At 37.9% G+C, this 20210-nt stretch overlaps 1 protein-coding gene across 1 annotated transcript in view; it reads right to left on the reverse strand.

Annotated features, from left to right (window-relative positions):
- Positions 1–20210, reverse strand: part of lmo7a (LIM domain 7a) — a 39421-nt gene that overhangs the window by 12610 nt on the left and 6601 nt on the right. Inside the window, exons 4-16 of the mRNA XM_066686263.1 lie at positions 19612–19681; positions 16630–16736; positions 9669–9699; positions 9093–9206; positions 8137–8332; positions 7120–7369; positions 6367–6660; positions 5765–6046; positions 5098–5250; positions 3545–4294; positions 2233–2262; positions 1545–1659; positions 343–485 (exon numbers count right to left, since the gene is read on the reverse strand). Coding sequence (XP_066542360.1) covers positions 343–485; positions 1545–1659; positions 2233–2262; positions 3545–4294; positions 5098–5250; positions 5765–6046; positions 6367–6660; positions 7120–7369; positions 8137–8332; positions 9093–9206; positions 9669–9699; positions 16630–16736; positions 19612–19681 — 2535 coding nt within the window. The remainder of the gene's footprint in view (positions 1–342; positions 486–1544; positions 1660–2232; positions 2263–3544; positions 4295–5097; positions 5251–5764; positions 6047–6366; positions 6661–7119; positions 7370–8136; positions 8333–9092; positions 9207–9668; positions 9700–16629; positions 16737–19611; positions 19682–20210) is intronic.

Here is a 20210-nt window from a genome sequence, read left to right on the forward strand (position 1 = left end):
ATGTTCAGATGTAATGGCAGTATTACTTAGTATCTAATCTAACTTATATATATTTTTCCTGCACAGTCATTTATGGGTTTTTTTTAAGCAGTTCTACTGTACTCTAGTTTTTCATCAATAGTGGCTTTTGGATGGCATGGCCCCTGCTGGAACCCCAACATGGTCTTTAATCTTAATTTTAGAATGTAATATCTATTAGAGTTTCACTGATAAGACATGCATCCAATTTTTAATTATTTTTATTTACATTATTTTAGGGCCCATTAGGAATAAATTGTAATCCTGTGTAACATGGAATAAAAAATAGCTGGCATTAACATGTGTTCGTCAAGTGCATGTTACCTTTCCTCTGACATCTCTTTGAAGGTTTTGGGTTTCCTGGTGTGGCTAGTTGAAGTGAGGACCTCTATCTGCTCTCTCTCTTCTTTCTTCTTCATTAAATCAGTGTTAACACTCCTGCGCCTGTTCTTCCATTTGGTGAGATCCTGAAATAAACAAGACAGAAACACTCAGCCTTCATAACTCTCCAAAACCTGCACTCAGGTGCTTATTCATGCACACACAGACCAGGTGAAGGGTAGACGGAAAGAAAAGAGAGAGTGAGAGAGAAAAGGAGGGGGTGTGGACTAGATTTAAAGGTGTCCTACTTGTGTACTTGGCTCTACTCGTCCTGTGCCCCATGAGAACTGAAAGCCCGTATGTGACCCAAATGCAGCAAGTCCCTTGCAACAAATCCGCCCTTACAATACCACTTCACAGGCGAAAAAAATTATGATTTTATTCTTTAAAATGCTTGATTTTCCTGTGATTATAAACAACTATTTACAGTTTAAGGCTCCTTAAAACATCTCTCCCACTGTGAGCAGTCCTGTACAATCAACTGTTCTCCTTCACATCTACCAACAAGAAGAGATATTGCCTTTCATTAAAAGCCACAGGCCAGATTCGCTACTGCATCAGAAATACTACTACCCCTCTCATGTCCTAAAAATACATTTTGAAAGGAAAAATTATAAACTCCACATGACATTTACAGAATGGTCAGTCATTTGGGTTAAAAACAGCCACGGCCAATGTGAACAAAATCTGATAATTAATACGAATATTTCATAGGAAACACTCATTTGTCAACCATGTGAACATTTTAAACATTTTGACCTCTGGCAGGCTGCTACCATAACATGCAAAACGTAAGTGACCTTTCATTTATTTCATTTAAAGTAGAGAAATAAAAGGCCTATTTGTAAAATGATTTATTGACTTGATGATTTTAATTTCTTAGTTAGAGCTTCTAAACTGAAAGAGTTATTTTTTTTTTATCAGAAGCAAGTGTGGAGTTTGAATCAGCCTGTAAAGACTAATGAAATAGTTATTTTGTGCTTACTGCAGGAAAGTCTTAATGTAAATCTTCTGAAAAAAAGTTACAAATTTTAATAAATACAACATTTGGGCCAATAAATTAAAAAGAAAGTGAATGGGAGTGTTTGAACAAGAAAGCAGCACAATAAAGCCCCTGCAGCAGTGCAGCCAGGGCTCATACTCACATCCTGCCACTTGTCCTCATTCTCCTTCACTTGAGCACGGACCTGTTCCAGCTGCTCATAATGCACCTGCATTGTGACTGCCTGCTCAACATCGACGTCACTTGTTGATTTGTTCCTGTCAATACATGCACACTCAGTCAGCATCAGATTATCCAGGAATGACGTTCCCATACTGTATTAAAATAGAACTCAGTTATATTCATGTCTAGCTCATATTTACGTGACAAAAAAGGTAAACAAAGAGAGCCATTTCAAAGCATTTTCATGCATTTTTAAATCATACAAAATATGTTCAATGTTAGTAGAACAGCTGTAAAAACTGCTGAAACACATGTCAACTTAGCGGACTAGTGTTCCAAAACATTATGCATTTACATAACAGTCCTGTGCACCAAATTTATGAAACTGAAATCTCAGTGTCGAAACCCACAGAGGCTTCCCAAATCACTGAGGCACAACCATTTAATTCAGCACAATTCAAATGTTTGGTTTCATTAGCCAGTATTGTATGCATTGGGTGATTTCACTTTGTGTGGCAATGAAAAGAGCTGGCCTACAGCCCATGGGGGACGAAGAAATGTGAGTGTCAGCTCCTAGTGTCAGAGCAAAGCAGAACAATAAGGCAGCAAGGCATGACAACAAAGCTGAGCAAAATATGCCACATTCCTTGCTCTAGAAATGTACTTACCCATTACTATCAGACCTCTTTTGCAACACTCTGGGGAACCAAAGAAAATCATACACAACCGTGTCATATTTAGGGGGTGTCGACAAAAGAGATCAATCCCTTATTGAAACACAGAAATTCATAAGTGTACGCAAACCCATTTAAGGTCAGAAGGCAGATCAATATTTGTTAGCAAAACCCAGTTTGTTGCCAGGCAACAAGAACACTGACAGGTTCATGGCTGGCATTGAATTTCCTTTCAGAGTGGAGAACATATGTTGTAGAGCAGAAATCACATTAGTAACCCATGGAGTGTGCCTGCAGAAGTGTGTGAACAAAGATTTCCACAATAAATCACTTCTGGGAGAGGTGCAAGAGGTATACTGATGTCACTGGAAACAGGAGTTCCCCACATGTCAAGTTGATATAATTCTTAATAATTTGTTAAAGGTGTGCGCCCACCCTAGAAGTTAAACTGTTTAACTTGTCTATCACAAGCTGAGTGTGTTTTGGAAGTGTGTTTCCATAGACACAAAAGGACGACTTCCAGCTTTCACTGGATCTTGTGGCTATGGGGAATTTCTAACCAAGGTGGCATGCAGGCAGCCTCGTAAAGGGTGGCTGTGTCTGGCTGTGTTATTTATAGGCATTACTCAGGTTTTCACATTCCTCCACAGCTTTGGTCATTACACACCCACCTTCTCAATCTGTGTAAAGCTCAACATTTAAAGCAACATCAAGCTGCTTGACTTTAATGTAAGAACAACTCATTGTTTCATTTTGCATAGATGCATTTGTCACAAAGGCTTTCAGCAAGATTTCTTTTATTATGTTTCTAGACAAACAATGTAACACAGAGACAATCCTCAATGAGAGAGAGAGAGAGAAAAACATACTTGTTACTCATGAATAATAAAGGGAAAAAAAAAACATTTTAGGAGTAACTGGCAAACTCAATCTTATGCATTCACAAATACCTAAATGTCCTAAACTTATTTGCAATATAGTTTTATGAATATAAGCTCACTTAAGATTAAATATAATTGTTAAATTAATACAGTTTTCTGATCTATTCATTAATTATTATCCCTGTTCTTTCACATTACATTCAGTTCTTGACAGCAATCCATTGTCAAGACTGGGTTATGGAAGATGGTATGGAAAACAACCCATCTACTCAGCAAATTCATAATGGAAAACAACCAAATGCACACTTAAACAAACCTTGCTCAGCTACACATAAGATGAATGTGAAAAGCATATGAGAGGAACTAAGGGGTTGAGATGTCAGCAGCAGGAACTGGGGGCATGCCTGTGCAATCAGAAGCCTAACCTCTCCACCATAAGCCTCTTCTTATATCGCAGGCGACTGGCCTCTCTGATGGCTTGCCATTTCTGCAGGTCCTCCTCGCTGCAGGATTGAGGCACACTAGGGACCATTTGAGTGACAGATGAACTCTGACCAGATCCCATGGGATTTTGCATAGTGTGGCTGCGCACCATTCTCAGCTTTCTGACCAGCATATCATCTGTTTTCAGGTGCTCTTCTTCTCTCTGTATCACTGCTGGCTTTGGCTGTTGCTGTGGTGGAGGGCATGGGGCACATAGTAGCTTCGCCTGAAGCTTTGGAGGCAGTGTCCAGGGCTCTGGAAGTGGAACAGGGTGGTAGTTATCAGGTGCTCCTGAAGGAGGACGCTGTATGGACTGAAGCTGGGCCTTCCGGTAGAGCATGTCGTCCCTCTCAATGTCTGGGTAATTTGTTTGGCTGCTGTGGGACTGCATGACCACTTTGATGTATGGCTCTGATCTGCGGTGTGAGGTGAGGAAGTCACCATATTTCAGCCAGGCCAGCTCAGAGCTGGAGTGAAATGCACATGTACGGCGTGTGAACATGTCATCGTTTTCCAAATCAGGAAGGATGTCCTCAGACACGTTGTATGGGTCTTTGGGGTTCTCACGCCCTCTGAGAGGGTGTCTCTCGCATTTAATGAGCTTGGGGCCTGAGGTGGGGTCTGACCTGGGCCAGAACTCAGGGTACTCTAACCAGGGGGGTCTGGCACTTGGCTGAGCAACCGTAGCAGGGCTACTGTCAAGTGAAAGGAAAAAAAGAGCAGGTTTCAGAGCATGCAAGAGGACAGGGATAGTATGCAAGTGTGTAAAAAGTAAAAAGCAGCCAAAGATGCTATGGGAAAGTACTACTTCAGGGATAGCTACATTTTTAAATCAAAGTTTATTAAAGAAAGGTAACAGACATACTTTAAAAGGTCCTCATCCTTAATTTATATATTTGTCTATGAGGTCCATGTATTAATACTTGTGTGAATGTATATACCAACAGTTAAAGCTCAATTAAAAATGACAGACCCTTCTTTAGCTTATAGGATTACACTATATTTTTACCATGTTTATAAGTATGACATACGTAAATGAGCTCTGTTTTTATTGGCTGCCCTCCTACAAAAAAAAAAAACAAAGGGAACCAAATCGCTTTTTTATAATTCTGAGTGGGTATTTGCTGTAGGCTGAATATTATGATAAAGGTAATGGTGTAAACAAATTCAAAACGGAGTTTGTTGTTTCCAAATTTCTGTAAACTATGTACACTATGGACTGGTAAGTGAAAAAGATTAATTATATTTCATTATATTTTCTATGACATGAATCTTTTTTTTTGGTAAATTCTAAATGTTTCATGTGAAGATTCATTAAGCATTACATATTATATCAGATGGACATAAACATAGTCACTTACTAAAATAAAAAAAATAAAAAAAACATCTATTAAGAAAGATAAATACTTTAGCACAGCAGGCTGCATTAATTAGTTTGTCTGCGCAGAAGCTGTAGTGAGGCCAGTCCTACTGAATATGGGGCTGTGATAAGGACCTGGGGGAGATGGAAAGGCAGGGCTGAGCTGAGATTTCAGGTGTGTGAAGGTGAGAGGGAGGGGGCTCAGAGTGTGAACGGGAAGAATGCGCACACTGCCAGGGGTACACATCACAGTCAGAATCCTCAGAAGATGAGCCAGATTTCTTCTGGCTGGACAGGGAGGTCATGGTGCAAAAGGACAGAAAGAAGGACAAAAGGAAAGGACAGAGTAAGACAGAAGTCAGAACCCATCACCTACAAGCATGAAGATCAGAAGAGTAAATAAACTAAATAATGTGAGACTTATAGTAAATAGTAAAGCCATATAACAATCTAATATAAAAGCATTCTAAAGTTTGGAATCACATGTTTGAATTGCAGTAAATAAATAGTTTGAAGATGTATAGATAAAACTAATCTAAACTGAGGATTGAAATTCATAGGTTTTAACTTGGGGAAAGACATTTTAAATGCATGTTTAAATGTAAGAATAATTCATTATAAAACACATTATCAAAAGGTATTATTAAATCCTCAAACACTTCCTCAAAAAATTCTTAACAAATTTTCCCTAACTGTTATTAATATGAGAAATAATTCCAAACTTTTGAACAGCAATGTAAGCATATCATTTACAGCACCATCATTAAATTATTATTCGAAACCTCCCCAGTGCCAGACGCACCTGAAGCCCTGGATCTTTCTGTACCATGGTCTTCGCTGAGAGCCCAGTTTTATCTTCTGCACATGGGCATCCTCCTCAGGGGTCCAGAACTTAGGCAGAAATTTATTATAGGGCACATTTGCAGAAGGCTGGGGTATGACGCCCACTTTACGTGCATACAGGTCATCTTGAACTGGGTCTGCATAACCAATCTCATCATCCTCTTCCTCAGAATCCTCAAACATGCAGGCATCAGCAGATGCAGGCCTCCGAACAGCCTTCTGAGGAGACCCAGACTCACTGCTGCTCAAGACACAGCCAAGTGGATGAGTCACTGCACATAATCACTCCTCACCACACATCATTAGACTAAAATGTGAGTGGAGATAGCAAACACAAAATCAAACCAAACCAAACCAAACAAAAAAGGAAGGGATAGGCAAAAGAGATTAGACTTGTTTTGGGACATTCCAAAGGGGACCATGAGATTAAATCAAAACCAAGACAAGAACATGTAAAACCACAGCAACTAAAAACCCAAAAATGAGAGCAGAAATTGATGTTAGCACTGATTAAGCATTAATGTCAAACGGAAGCGTGCTGGTTTTGGGGCTTTTTCTGACCTGAAGTAGGTCAGCGTTTGTCTGGGGACGTTAGTAACAGTGATCTGTGGCCACGTCGTTCGGGATATAGCAGCTGACTCCACTGAGCCCATGGGTAAAGCAAAGTTGGTGGGTGTGGCTGGAGATGGGCTGTGAAATCTACGGCTGGCCAGGTCATCCAGGACTAGATCAGGGTCTGGACGGTCAGCATCTGAATCACTGCTTTCGTACTCACATGCCCAAGAAAGAACGGCTGTGGGCATGGAACTCTGGGTGTTTGCTTCATTGACGGGGGAGGATACCGTCCTGTCAACACTGTTACCAGAGTCCAGGAGAGGACACATAATACCAACAAAGAATGGGGTGAGACAGCACCAAAATTTAGACATTTGAAAAGGCCTACTGCAACATCACCTTACAATGACCAGAGTGACATCTTTCAGTTACTTGTGTTATCAAGGAAAACAAAAATGTTAGTGTTACTCCCTGAATCAAGTGCTGATACAGTTCAAAATCCATATCTATCAAATGTTTCAGAGGGTACACTATGTCATATCGTCATCCAAACCGCATAAACAGATCCCAAATGTTCTTAAAATACTAATAAATATGGGCCCAGGCTGCATCAGGCAGACAAGCTTATTTTTTTTTTACTAAGCAATCTTTGAATTGCATACCCTTGTGAATAATGTGTACCAGTAGAAGATGAAGTGTTCCAAGGTTTTCCTGAACAAAATATCTATAAAACACGAATACTAGAAAAACTGGCATTACCTAGAAAATGTTCCATCCTCCTCAGTGTACATGGGACTGGTCCAGCTGCGTCTGTTGTCTTCATGACGTTCAGCACGTTTCTTACGCAGTGGTGCAGGAACATAACCTGTCTGCTTGTCTTTACTGGGTAGGAACTGGTTGAATGGAGTGGTGGTCTTGGGGGTGACTGCAAGCGAGCGGCGATAGGAGATGGGGTCCTTGTTTTGCGACATTCTGAAGCCCAGTTCTGCTTCAGGATCACTGCCAAAGCCTAGAGAGGACAAATAAAGCCCCAGGTAGCAACATTCTCTCACTCTATCTTAATTTTGTCAGCAGTTAACATGGATAGCATAATAGTGGGAATGGAAGGAGGCTCATTTACAGGTATCTGTGGAGTATAGGGGAATGTCTCACTGAAATGAACACTGAGTAAGTTTTCTTGTGGGTTTAGAGACATGTACAAGGAACAATAACAGAAATGTCAGAGCCCGCAGGAAGGGCATTTGGTATGTCTATTGAAATAATGAATGTAATGAATGTCTGTTGAACATCTCACTCATCTCACGGTGTAGGAATGTGGATAAAAACATTAGGACAACAAGAGTATTGTTTTTGTGGCCTTCAGTGTGTTTAAGAGACAAATAGGCACCCAAAGCACACCACTAGAGGGCGCCAAACGTTGAGACCTGAAACTTAGTTCCTATACAGATCCCATTATTGACAGAATAAAGGCACACTAGCTTTGAGAAGCTTTGTAATGTTTTCGATATGGTCTGGCTGATATATAAGTGAAAACTTTTGCATTTATCCAAACTTTTTCATTCATCCATCACAGATTATTAGAACAACTGTTGTTAAGTGTGTTGTTAATATCCTCTTATCTATTACAAATATTGGGAAAGCAAACACGTAATTTCCCCTTGCATGTTCGCCATATATTTCCTTTGCATTCTGGAAGCACTAAAGAAAACCCTTATCGAAAAACAAGGTTTGTGCTATAGATATAAAGGAGCTGCAGTTCACAGCTCAGTCTCTTACCCTCACTGCTGCCTTTGAGCGCGGTTTCTGAAGAGGAGCTGGTGGTCCTGGAGCCCAGTGAGTCTAAACTGTCTAAAGAGTCCTCTCTTCTGTGTCTGGCCTGCAAAGGAAAAATCTCTTCTCTCTCTGAGTACCAGCTGTCTCCAAAGTCACGTTTTCTCACACTGCCCCGTGGAGACGTGCAATCTTCTAGTGCCTGTAGAGTATGAGGGGAAAGACTGTAATATGCGCACACACACAGTGAGGAAAGCACAAAAACTTGAGTCAGCTCTTCAGGATGAATGGGTAAAGAGCTGAGTCTTTCTGGTTCTCAGTACAATACATCTTAGTATACAATCTAAATTAGTGTAAAGACATTGAAGACTTTTAGAGTCAAACCACTGAGGTGGGACATGTATGCAAATGTCCTCATCCATGTTTGTTATGGCTGTAGTGGGCTCATTGTGATAGAAATGACATTAACAAAATAAATGCTGTTCACTCTGACCACCATGGTTGAAACAAGCTCTGGCTTGCTGTGAGCAAGCATTTAGAAAGCTTTTAACATGTTTTGGTTCTAAGCCAAGAACTACATGCTACTGATTTTATTTCTGCACACTACTCAAATGTAAATCACAAAACTATGTGGAAAGGTATATCAACAGAAAATAAAAACTCAATATAATTTCTAACCACAACAGCAGTTGTATATGAATTATAAAAGAATTTGTGGTATGTAACAAAGTAAACAGGATCAAAATAGCTGACTGACAGAAGCGGTTATGTTATGATTTACTCTGTGCTTAAAGATTCAAATTCAGCCCTGCCATGTAACCACTTGATTCCATTCTTAGTTTTAAATACTAGTGGATGGAAATGCAATGACTTTTGGGCTGTTCAAGAGCTAGTTTGCAGTTTATGAGGCTGGAAGTGCCAAAAAATATCAAAAGGAGAATATTATGTATGCCATATTTTACCTTATATAGTGTTGTGCCTAGTAATCCCTCAAAGGCCTTTAGGTTTAGGTAAGGTCCATTATACGAAGGATCACCTTGTGCTTTTCTGCCCAGCCAGTATATTGTGATTAGAACCTGGAGTACAAATTGAAAAATTACACATTGGTTTTATTGTAGAACTCATTATAAGCTTGTTATAAATGCCATCTTAGATATATTCTACATTCAGGTGGCTGGCCATGAGTACAAAGCTTTGTTTCTAGGTTTATCCAGAAACCTCTGCAAGTGTATGCAACCTTTCATTATATACAGCCCTATTATACACTACTAGGCAACAAGGAAACCACAATCCACAAGTTGGAATTACTGAGATAAAGCTTTCCTATGAGACTATAGATTAAACCAAACAATGTCAACATAAACGTCTTCTAAATGTAAAATTACACATCATATTGGATAACACATACATATCTGACACTGCTGGACATGCTATGAATATGCTCTCAAGCAATATAGCTCGTTAGCATAACTCATTACATGAGCTATATGGTTAATATATGTTTGATGTCAACAAACATGTGAAACATTATTACTTACATTTTTGACCCTCCTGCTGGTCTCCTGGTGCCTGTAGGAGAGAAGAGGAGTGTGTGGTTAATCACTTGCTGCCTGGGAAAAAGACAATAAAAGAATAGTGGGCATGTTTTGGGTACCAGTGATCCCCGGTGAATGAGCTAGAAAGTGAGAGCACAATCCCTGGTGCCAGATGCCCCTCACAACACAGCACAAAAGGCATACACTCAGTGCTGGACAGCAGATAGTACAGTCACCCTGGTCCTATCCAAATATGTCATGCAAAACAACAACAATAACTGTTGTATTGACTTCGTTTTGTATTGTATTCGTTTTGGCTCTTCTGTTCCAAATACTGTGCTGAAACTAATAAAAATCATAATAATCCCAACTAAAAATATGTAGGGAGTAATATGGAAACATTGACAAATTAACAAATGAAGGTCACTTTGGATCTAAATTGTGCTTACAAATATAAGCCAGAAAACAAGATCACTGTAAAATGTCCTTGAGGTTTAAAAGAGTAAAGAAAGCTCAAACCAACTCTGGAGACACAATCCACTTGAGACACAATCTTTTTCAAAATAGGTCATTTCTGCTAGTTTGGATTCACCAAATTAGAAAGATAGTCAAGTATGACTATATTAAAATGAATTACAACCATGACAGATATATATGCAGTTTTTTCTCCATTTCTGTTTTAAAAAAAATAAGCATAAATCAAAGATAAGATTTAACTAATGTTAAGTTAAGAAAATCTGTTCTGAAGATTTTCTGAAATATTTATCCAGAAAATATTTGTGAACTGGATTAAAAGGAAAAATTATAATGTGTCACATATTAATTAGTTAATTCATTGTCTGTAACTGCTTACCCAGTTCAGTGGGTCTGGGGTAGGTGTGGGGCAAAATGCAAATTTAAGATTTGTTTTCAAGCACCACTGAAGAACCGTTACGTGCTTGCATGACTGATCACTTGCACTGCAATTTTAAATTGAAATCTTCAAAACCGTGATGCTTCCCTGAGCTTTAGTAGGGAGAATAGAGCCTTTGTCTTTGCTACTCAGGGCACAGCACTGCAAAAACTGCACTATGTAACTAGTGCAAACTATTAAGGAAACCAGAGCATCCAGAGGAAACCCATGCAGACATGGGGAGAACACACCAAATTCTTCACAGTCACCCATAGCAGGGTTTGAACACACAATCCCAAAAACGTGAAGCTGTGTGGCACCAACACTACATGTTGTGTTATTGTGCCACACACTGTGTCTACTATCAAAGTAGTAAGCTGTCTTACAAGGAGTTTTCCAGTGCTAAAAAAAAGTTAGACAAATAACCAAAACTACTCCCTCTACGCATTTGTAATTTATTTCCCAATAAGACAATAAGTCAAAACATTCAATGACAAAAGTTCAGCAGTGACCCTGGTCATTGAACAGAGAATGAGACCATTCAGTGGCCTGTGGCTTTACAAATGTAAGTGAACCAGCACAGCAAGTGCACTCAAATGAATTAAACAGTGTTCACCCAACCATATCATACAGATTTATTGCCCCAATAAAAGTGCTGCGAGGGGGGGACATTTTTTCCTCTTATGGCAGAACAAAGTCCACATTTACAGCAGCTCTGGAGTAGTGATTTCAGGAACAATCTACAGGGGCACTGATTGCCTAATGCTAATTTAAAAGTTTTGCTCAAGCAATACCTCAGTAAATGTAGAATAAAAGAGAGCTTTCTGCTCACAGACCCTAGGGGCTAGAATGTGGTTCTACATGATCAGCTGTTTGCTCATGTGAAAGAGAAAAATGAAAAAATGAAAACAATCACTGGCTGATTCAGAGCTACTCGAAAAAGACACATTTTAAAAATCACAAATCACATTCTGTACAAATTACAGTAAGGTCAATTTTGCATTTACGTCAACATCTCCTGCAACTAAATGCTACAGATCAAACAGAAACAAGCAAAACTGACTACCATTACTTTACACTTTGTACTTATATGTGAGATCTGATTTAATTACACTGTTAAATGGTCCTTACTACTGATAAAGCAGAATGGCTAAATAATTCTTTACATATTAAGTGTTACATTACTAAAATGCCGCATATCCACTTGATAAATTTTGTATGTATAAAATACATATACTATACAATGTTTATTTCTCCAAAGAAAACATAGTAGTTGTCAGTGTTGATTGTTGCTTGTACGTGTACAGCTCACATCCAATGACTATATATCCTACAAACAAACCATCTGTACTAAAAGATACAAGAATATATACACAGATTAAGACAGACAAGCATCCTGTGCTCCTAGAACAATCTCAGTATAACAACCCATGCTGGTAGAGATCCAGAGGGACATCGACTGTACCATCTAATCGTCACTTCCTGGCATTGTAGCTAGCATGACACAGTGGCAGTGCTCTACTATGTCAGCCATGTTGAGGAATGTTTTTATTTTTATTTTTTCCAAATGAACGAATAATAAAGAAACATTCAGAATTTTCACATAAGTAAATAATGAAATAAGAAAAATACTTCCCTATGGGATATTTGGTAAAAATAGTAATTTCATAAGATGCGTTATCAAGGGCTGGTTTGCCCCATAAAATGTTGCCTTCAGGTTGCACAAAGCTAGCTGTCTTAAGCTATCCTACTGAAACATTTATTACAGATGTTTGGTCACCACAAAGGTAAATCTGAATGCAATTGTAATTTAAAAGAATATGCTGGGTATTTTTTTTTTTTTATACACACACACCCACAACCCTTAACCCACACTATGTTATGCAGTAGGAACATTACTACTATAACACTAATGTCTCTTTTTGTTTTGACACATTTGCAATGTAAGATTTCTCTGAAATTACATTTATTTTATATACTCCCTTTGTCGTGCATAGCACACTATATGATAAATAACAGGGTATCTTTAGGAATGCCAAATTGATGATAGACTGCACTCAGTGATATTACATTCTTTTGAAGAAAAGGTGCATCTATGAGACAGAGCACAGTCTGTTTTCACCATTAGCTTCTTCCAACTGGCAGTGGCAGCTGAACCAGAGCTGAGTTGTTAAACACTTCCATGGGCTGGTGAGAATAAACAGAGAAAATGGCCCAAGCAACATTCCTAGTCTAGTGACAGAATTGGTCTCTGGATTTGAACTACCAACAGAAGTTGCACAGCGAATACACCAGCCAAATAAGTGATAGATTTCAGTCTAACAGTGAAAACACTATGTGATTTATATTATATAAGTGCCACTCCAAAACACCAATTTTAGTGCCTTTATGTTTAAGAGTGAACACTACATCCCACTTCAACAGAATCGAAAATAGAGTCCTTCTTACGCTTTCCATTACACAACACTTTGTGTTTTCAGTCCTTCAACTGTAACACCCATTCTCAGTATCTATATTGTGTCACTCCTCAAAGACCAGCCAAACCTCACCAAGCCCTGTTTAACAATTCATCCATGACATCCTGATAATAGAAGGGAGAGGCTGTGAGTGAAACATCCACACCTCCATTTAGACTAAATTTCTGTCTAGTCATTTATTCAAAAACGCTGAACATGAGAGGGTGTGTGCATGTACATGCATACCTGAGCAATTAAGCTCAGTAACATTCAGCTGCAAAAGAATGTTCCCTTGTTAGCACATACAAATTCTGATCATGACCTTTGTCCCTAGCATAAATCATTTTTAACTAACTGCTTCACCTTACAGCTCATAACTCCACACGATATGAAAAGACAAGCTTTAAACAAAACATCAGCAGTGAAATGACTAACATGCTCTGAAGGATTTTTTCAATTCTTCTCATACTCACCAGCTACTTTCCATAAGTAAGTGATACTGGCACTTCAGTCTTCCACTGAACCAGTCAGGAAGCATTAACACCGCCCCTATGTTCATGTTAATGTTAAGGCCCATTCCCACCAAAGAGAGTTTATTGAGTTTATTGTATTCACCATAATCGTGCCATTCACAATTGTGCAGCAGACAGATACACCAGGGTTCATGATAGTGACTGCCATCCAGCACTGCACACCCAAAGAGTAAACACAGTATTCATGGTGGCATCTGCCCTTCCTTTTAGATTCAACATGCACTGTTAATAGTTCAAATAACTTTTAAGTGAGATTACCCAATATCATTTGATATTGAAATGAATGTAACTTTCAGGCTTAACACAGAAACTATGAACCTACTTCTAGTACCAGGCAAATACTAGTACCAGTAATATCATTCTATCTTGCATACATCCTGAATAAATGCAACTACAGGTCTTTCATGCAAGTCTCTGTGGCCACTGCTGAATATAACTGTAGGTGCGAAACATTAATGTAATCTTTAGTTGTTTTTTTTTTCATAGAAATATGTGAAAAAGAAAGTCAATTTAAACATAATAACAGCTATTCCTGGATTTATATTATTTTAGTATTTTTTAAATATGCCATATACCCTCTTAATTATTACATAATTGATTTCTAAAAATTACACTTGATAAGTACTGACTTATAAAACTTTGGAAGCCTATATTGACACATTGGCTTTCATATGTAGCTACTTTAATTACTGTTTATATATAACAATAAATAGAATCCATTATAACAAAATACAGAGACATTAAAGAGTGAAGATTTAACCTAGCTGGATGAAATATTTAACTAGATGAAATATTAAACTAGCAGAAGATATTATATTGGAATGAAGTATGTGATAAAATTCTTTATCAATATTACATAATATCAGGTAGGTGTAGACATTATGTACAGTGGGCAGTGACTGCAATACTGCATCAGTGAGCCAAGCACAAAGTTCGAACAAGACTGCTTGCCTTTCACCATCTCTATGACAACCAATAATTAAGTCTGAACTATGATTCAGAATTAGTGTGATCGGACATTCCATCAAGATACTTGTGGTCCATAGTCCAGCACATGTAAATTTAACAGAGTTACGACAAATAGCAAATTCTTTATACAAACAGACAAAACTATCAGTGCATTGTGACAAGACATGTGTCCAAGTGTTGATGAATATCTGAAATCAATACTCAGGAAAAAGTTCAGGATATTTAAAGATATTTGCTTTGTTTTTCCTATTTGTTGAGCAAATTAGTTAAGAAAAGTACATACAAAAACACATACCCTACATCCCTGCTTATGAATCAGTTTTTGTTGTTGTTGTTGTTGTTGGTGGTGGTTTATTCAGGATAAATAAGCTGAAGCCTAAAAGCTGCTGGTCTGGCTGAGATCCTTCGTTTTCTTGATGTGATTAGTAATAATTAAGTGAGTCATGGAACATCACAGTTGCCCTTCGTGTGACAGTAGATTGTAAACTTGAGGTTCCCAAAGGCCTGTAAAACTTTCACTTAACTGACAGCAAACTTGGAACTGACAGAATAATCTTCTAATATAATTAGTGAGCTTTAGTCAGTATATTATCTCTTAGTAGGCAAAAGAGGGTAACATCTATGTCATTTTTATCACACACATTATGCATGTAAATTTTCAATGGAGTTGTTTAAGGTGGACCATCTCAACAGCTACAGTACAATTAGAAGGATCCCATATAATCACATACATAGTGATTTTCTAAGTCTCCAGTTTTCAATGTTTATGACAAAGGACAAGAAAGGAGCTGTTTACATGGAGTAAACATAAGCACAAACACTTGCAAGTCATAAAAAGCTCCACCAGATGCATATTGAAGAAACAGAAGCTTAAAAAGAACCATTAAAGTATTCAGGTCACAATCCTGCCCTGTCCACTATCAAAAACTGACCTTTCCTTTCTATAATTAGAAGCAACATACTGGGTGCACTGACAAATGCCTGACATTGGACAGACCACAAATGTGTACCACACACACACACACACACACACACACACACGCACACACATACAAAAGCACCACAGGGAGCAAACTCTGGTTGATCAGTAAGGTTGCTAGGGTGTGGCATGGTTACAGTCATGCAGCAAAGCTGGCTTTGTTGAACCTGCAACTCACAGTTGTGACTTTGACCACACTCTCACTTACGTTAAAGAGCATGAAGACACACTGAATTAGTTATTAGCAGTGGATGATATGACAAAACTACAATATTACAATACTAGAAGTCAGTTTTGAACTAGTAATAATTCTATTACTTATAATCGATTTTGTTCCAGAGCTCAGTACAACTGGAATTTAATCAAATCAAATCAGGAAAGACAGATTTATCAAAATGTGAATAAAAGAAAAACAATCACATTCTGTAAAGACCTGTAAGAAAAACCTTTGGTTTGTTGTAACACTGTACATCTACGAGTAGCTCTGCCAATGCCCTAAACTACTGCCTCCCAAAGACACACCTGTCAAAATAACTGAACAGGTTGTTCAACATGCCGTTTCTGTTTCACCCTAGACTCATGTGAGGGGTAAATAAAAACACTGAAGCTAGAACAGCATAAAGTAATGCCTTCAAACACTGAAAATGGTGTCTTGAATGAACGTCTTAGATTTCTAGATTAAAAGTGCAGACTTGGATTTCACATCTCATCCACTTGGCCAGTTTTATTAGTGTGATATGGTCTGTGTAGGAGAACACTGCTTCATATAATTGCCCTTATCCTTTTCATCCAAAATTTGGCTAATTTTGAACTTAGAATCAGCTCAAATGACAAACATAGCTAACACTACCTACTCAAGCTTTCAAAACAGATCTGTTCCACACAAGGAATCAAGCTGTGGGGTCACAGATTTGATAATGGGTTGAGTTAAATTTAAACCAAGGGTCAGTAACACCAGATCATGTTACACAGGCATGTGGGCAGCGTGGACAATCTGTCAATATCAACATGCCCGAAACCATAAACTGAACCCAAGCTCTTTACAACATTGTGACAGTGTTTTTCAAACCTGTTTAATGGTCAAACTTATTAAATAAATAAAACAGATTCATAATTCATGGGAATTAAAACTTACTTGACAGTTACACGTGTGGATAAGTCCTGCAGGTCTCCTGGATGAAAGAGCTGAGCTTCTTTAAATCCTAGCTTGGCACAAGCCTTCAGGAAGATGTTGATGTTGTCCTGTTGACAGAGAATATGTATCCACCTTCTGAATCAGACTAATCACACAAGAAGTCTTTGGGAACGCAGTCTAGAAATCATTGCAACCAAAGTTCAGACCTCCAGTTAGCTCAGAGGGGGTGGAGAGGAAGTACTTCAGGTGGCAATAAAGTGACATTACAACAGAGAGGTGGGGTTTCTGTGATTTGACTGACATAACACTCTACCTCTGACAGAACAAGTTTGTCACTGGTGCAGAGCTAGGCATAAACACGTAATCCCCTCCCACTAACATGCAAAGCACTTGCCCAACCTTTGTCACTCACCCTGCCCCCTCTCAAAAACACACAAACTCAAATGTACTCTCTTTTCACACCCAGAAACTGTCACTCTCCTTTGCTGTAGCATACCTGTGGCAACAGCAGGGGGTGGATTATTTTGGAGATATGTGGTTGCTACGACACAGAGGACTGACGACTGAAACTTCAAACTATTTCCCCCCAAAGCAATTGCTCTGAAAGGGTGGAGGGGTTCCATGCCTTAAAGAAAGTTCTGTTTCAGTTGTGAGCATATGTGTGCTTAAATAATTTTTATTTGTTTTAATATTACATTAGGCTACATGCTAAATCAATATTTTATGGTTTGTTTTGACCATCTGCAGACCACATTAAACCTATGCAAACAACCCTTCCTTGCTTGTCTGTAAGGTTTTAATGAGGTCTCAAATAATCATTGGGTGCTTTGGTCTATAATTATACATCAACATGCTTATAAGCAGATTGCAATGCAGAGTAAAACTCTTAAATCTACTTGCATATCAACATTTGTCCTGCCTAAAAAAACTGTAAAATAACAGTCTATTTCTCTGGAAATGCTCATCAGGTAAAAGACACAAACATACAGCTATTAAAAATAAAGTTTTCAGAGTTTTATTGTAAACCATTGTATTCCATTCATTAGAGACTTCAATAACCTGATAAATGTCACCAGCTTCAAACAATTTAAAGCATGTGAGGAAATTCATTCCTTTTCAACTTCTTTGTCACCTGCTCACAGAGCAAATACTAGACACAAACGATAATAAAAGCAACAACAGATGCTTTAGCTGAAATGTATTGTTTATGCATTTTTTTGCTGTCCAGATTTGTTAAAAAGTGTTGTGGCTACTGCTAAGCTAACGTGTACCATGACAAAATCAATTTTTCATCAAGTCTTATGAGTGTTATCACACTCATGTTGTCCATGTGAGTCCATAACTGGGGAGCACACAATGTGACTCTTTTTAATAAACACCAACAGGATTATTGTGTGAAGCCAAGGTTGGTTCTGTCATGATCAGAATTAATACTCTGTCCCAAATCATGCAGAGATAATGATACTGAAAATATCTCATGCTGACTTTGTAGCTGGTACACATAATCCTGTCAAAAATGCTGAGCCCATCCAACAATTATAATCCCTCACATAACTAAAGACTCTACCCAGGAATGTCAGCCAGTTGAAAGTAATTATTCAGTAGTCATTTGGTTAAATCAGATGTTAATAATATTAGTTGTAATTGGGATCTATCTATATGTCCAATATAAAGAAACATTAAATCAGATCTTAGTATTGATTTTATTTTGGAGTAACGTTTTTCGTAGTCTGTGTAAAAAGTCTATTAAAATAATCCTTTGGGCCAATTCCCTATGTCCTATGGAAAGGCGTTTTTCAGATAGCGCCACCCAGTCCAATTATAGCCTGTTTACAGAGCAATGAGTCCCTGCATTCATCCATCAGCTCAACCTCATTGCACAGACCAAATTTTCTAATGTGGCCAAGCAGCACACCACACAAGTGTAGGTTTCCTATCCAGATTGTTAAAAAGAGGATCAACTATCCAATGGGACAGAGAGGAAAACCACAGTTCTGAGGTCTGATGGAACACTGAGCACTCTGCTATGGAAAACTGATCCATGGACAAGCTGAAACTAAACAGTGGATAAAGCCAAAAAGAGTAAATAGACCACTAAACCACAGAGTTCCACTCCTGCCCTAATGGTCCTTGGTTTTACCAGATTTAAAGCTTACATATTGGAATGAATTAGTGCATTTCAGAAAAAAGTATATTGATTTTTTTTTTTTTTTTTTTTTTTTTTTTTTACAGAGTCATTACAGAGCCATTCAACAACAACTTCACTACTGCAATAATATCTTAATATCTTTCAAACAGGGAATGTTTTGAAATGTTTTCTTTAGCATGCCTTTGTAAGGACATTGCCATTTCAATACTCAGAAGAAAGTTTATACTCAGTAGATTTCAGGTTTGGAATCATTGTACGGAAATACTGCTGCAATGTTTATTGGACATGGAGATCTTTATTCAGATTTACCTTGGTAAATATCCCGCTGTTTTATTGGGTAATGGACACCAAATGAACTTGCATGCTTTGCCACAGTTCAAACCAAGGTGCCCCAGTACAGGCAGGGCTTTTTCAAGTAACTGCACCATATTTATTTACTTTAGGACTATAAAAAAGAACAACATCACCAGCATTTTCATACATCTCTATTTTAGCTCTTGGCTTAAAAAAATGTACAATGTTACCTCTTGAGAGAAAAGAAAAGGCAATAAATAATGTAACTGACAAATTTTGACAAAAGGGATTTACTTAAAAGGATTTAAGTGGCTATTTAATATTTTTACTTTTTTCATTAATCACTATGGCTATATCAAGCTGTTATGACTGCATTATTGTAAAAAGGTTTCATAATATTTCTGTATTTTTGTTCAGTTAGTTACAGTAACTGTTGGAAAACCATTTGGTTATACACTCATTGGACAGGGCAAGATGTGCTCAATTCTAAAGACATAAAATAAAATCTATGTTTGAAACACAATAAAAAAAAAACTTACGAGGCCAGCAATTGGTGTGGAAAGTCGGTTAACTCTCTTGATAGTGCCAGGCTTGATGTTGTTAATTAGACTGTGGGTAGAATAAGAAAAAAAACAGTTAATCTCATACTGAACACAAAGAGTAGTAAGGTGCATCTGCAAACAGTTTAAACTTTTAATGCTTAACACATGCATTTGGTTAACTAAATCATCGACTGATGTTAAATAAAAAAGACTGGCTCCTGTTGGAACATGCTGTAGCAATACAAAACCTGTTTCCACAAAGGCTTGTCTTGTAGAGAACAGAATTACAATATTTTTGAAAAATCTCAACTAGATTTTGGATAATGAGCAATATTCAGTCAATTAACACTCAAAAAATATTGAGTAACTCTGCTCTTGGGGACCTACTGCCATGCACAGTTTTAACTATTACCTTAGTCAGCTCACCTGATTCAAACGTAAGAACCAATGGATTATTTAAGCATGTAGCTCTCATTTATCATTATAAATGAAATATTCATTAGAAGAGATCAGTGGACTGCCATTAATACGAGAATTACTGTGGTGAATGAACTTAACACATTTATTCATTCATTATCTGTAAGCGCTTATCCAGT

This window comes from Hoplias malabaricus, chromosome 12 (genome assembly GCF_029633855.1).
Source record: "Hoplias malabaricus isolate fHopMal1 chromosome 12, fHopMal1.hap1, whole genome shotgun sequence".
Taxonomy (NCBI): Eukaryota; Metazoa; Chordata; class Actinopteri; order Characiformes; family Erythrinidae; genus Hoplias; species Hoplias malabaricus.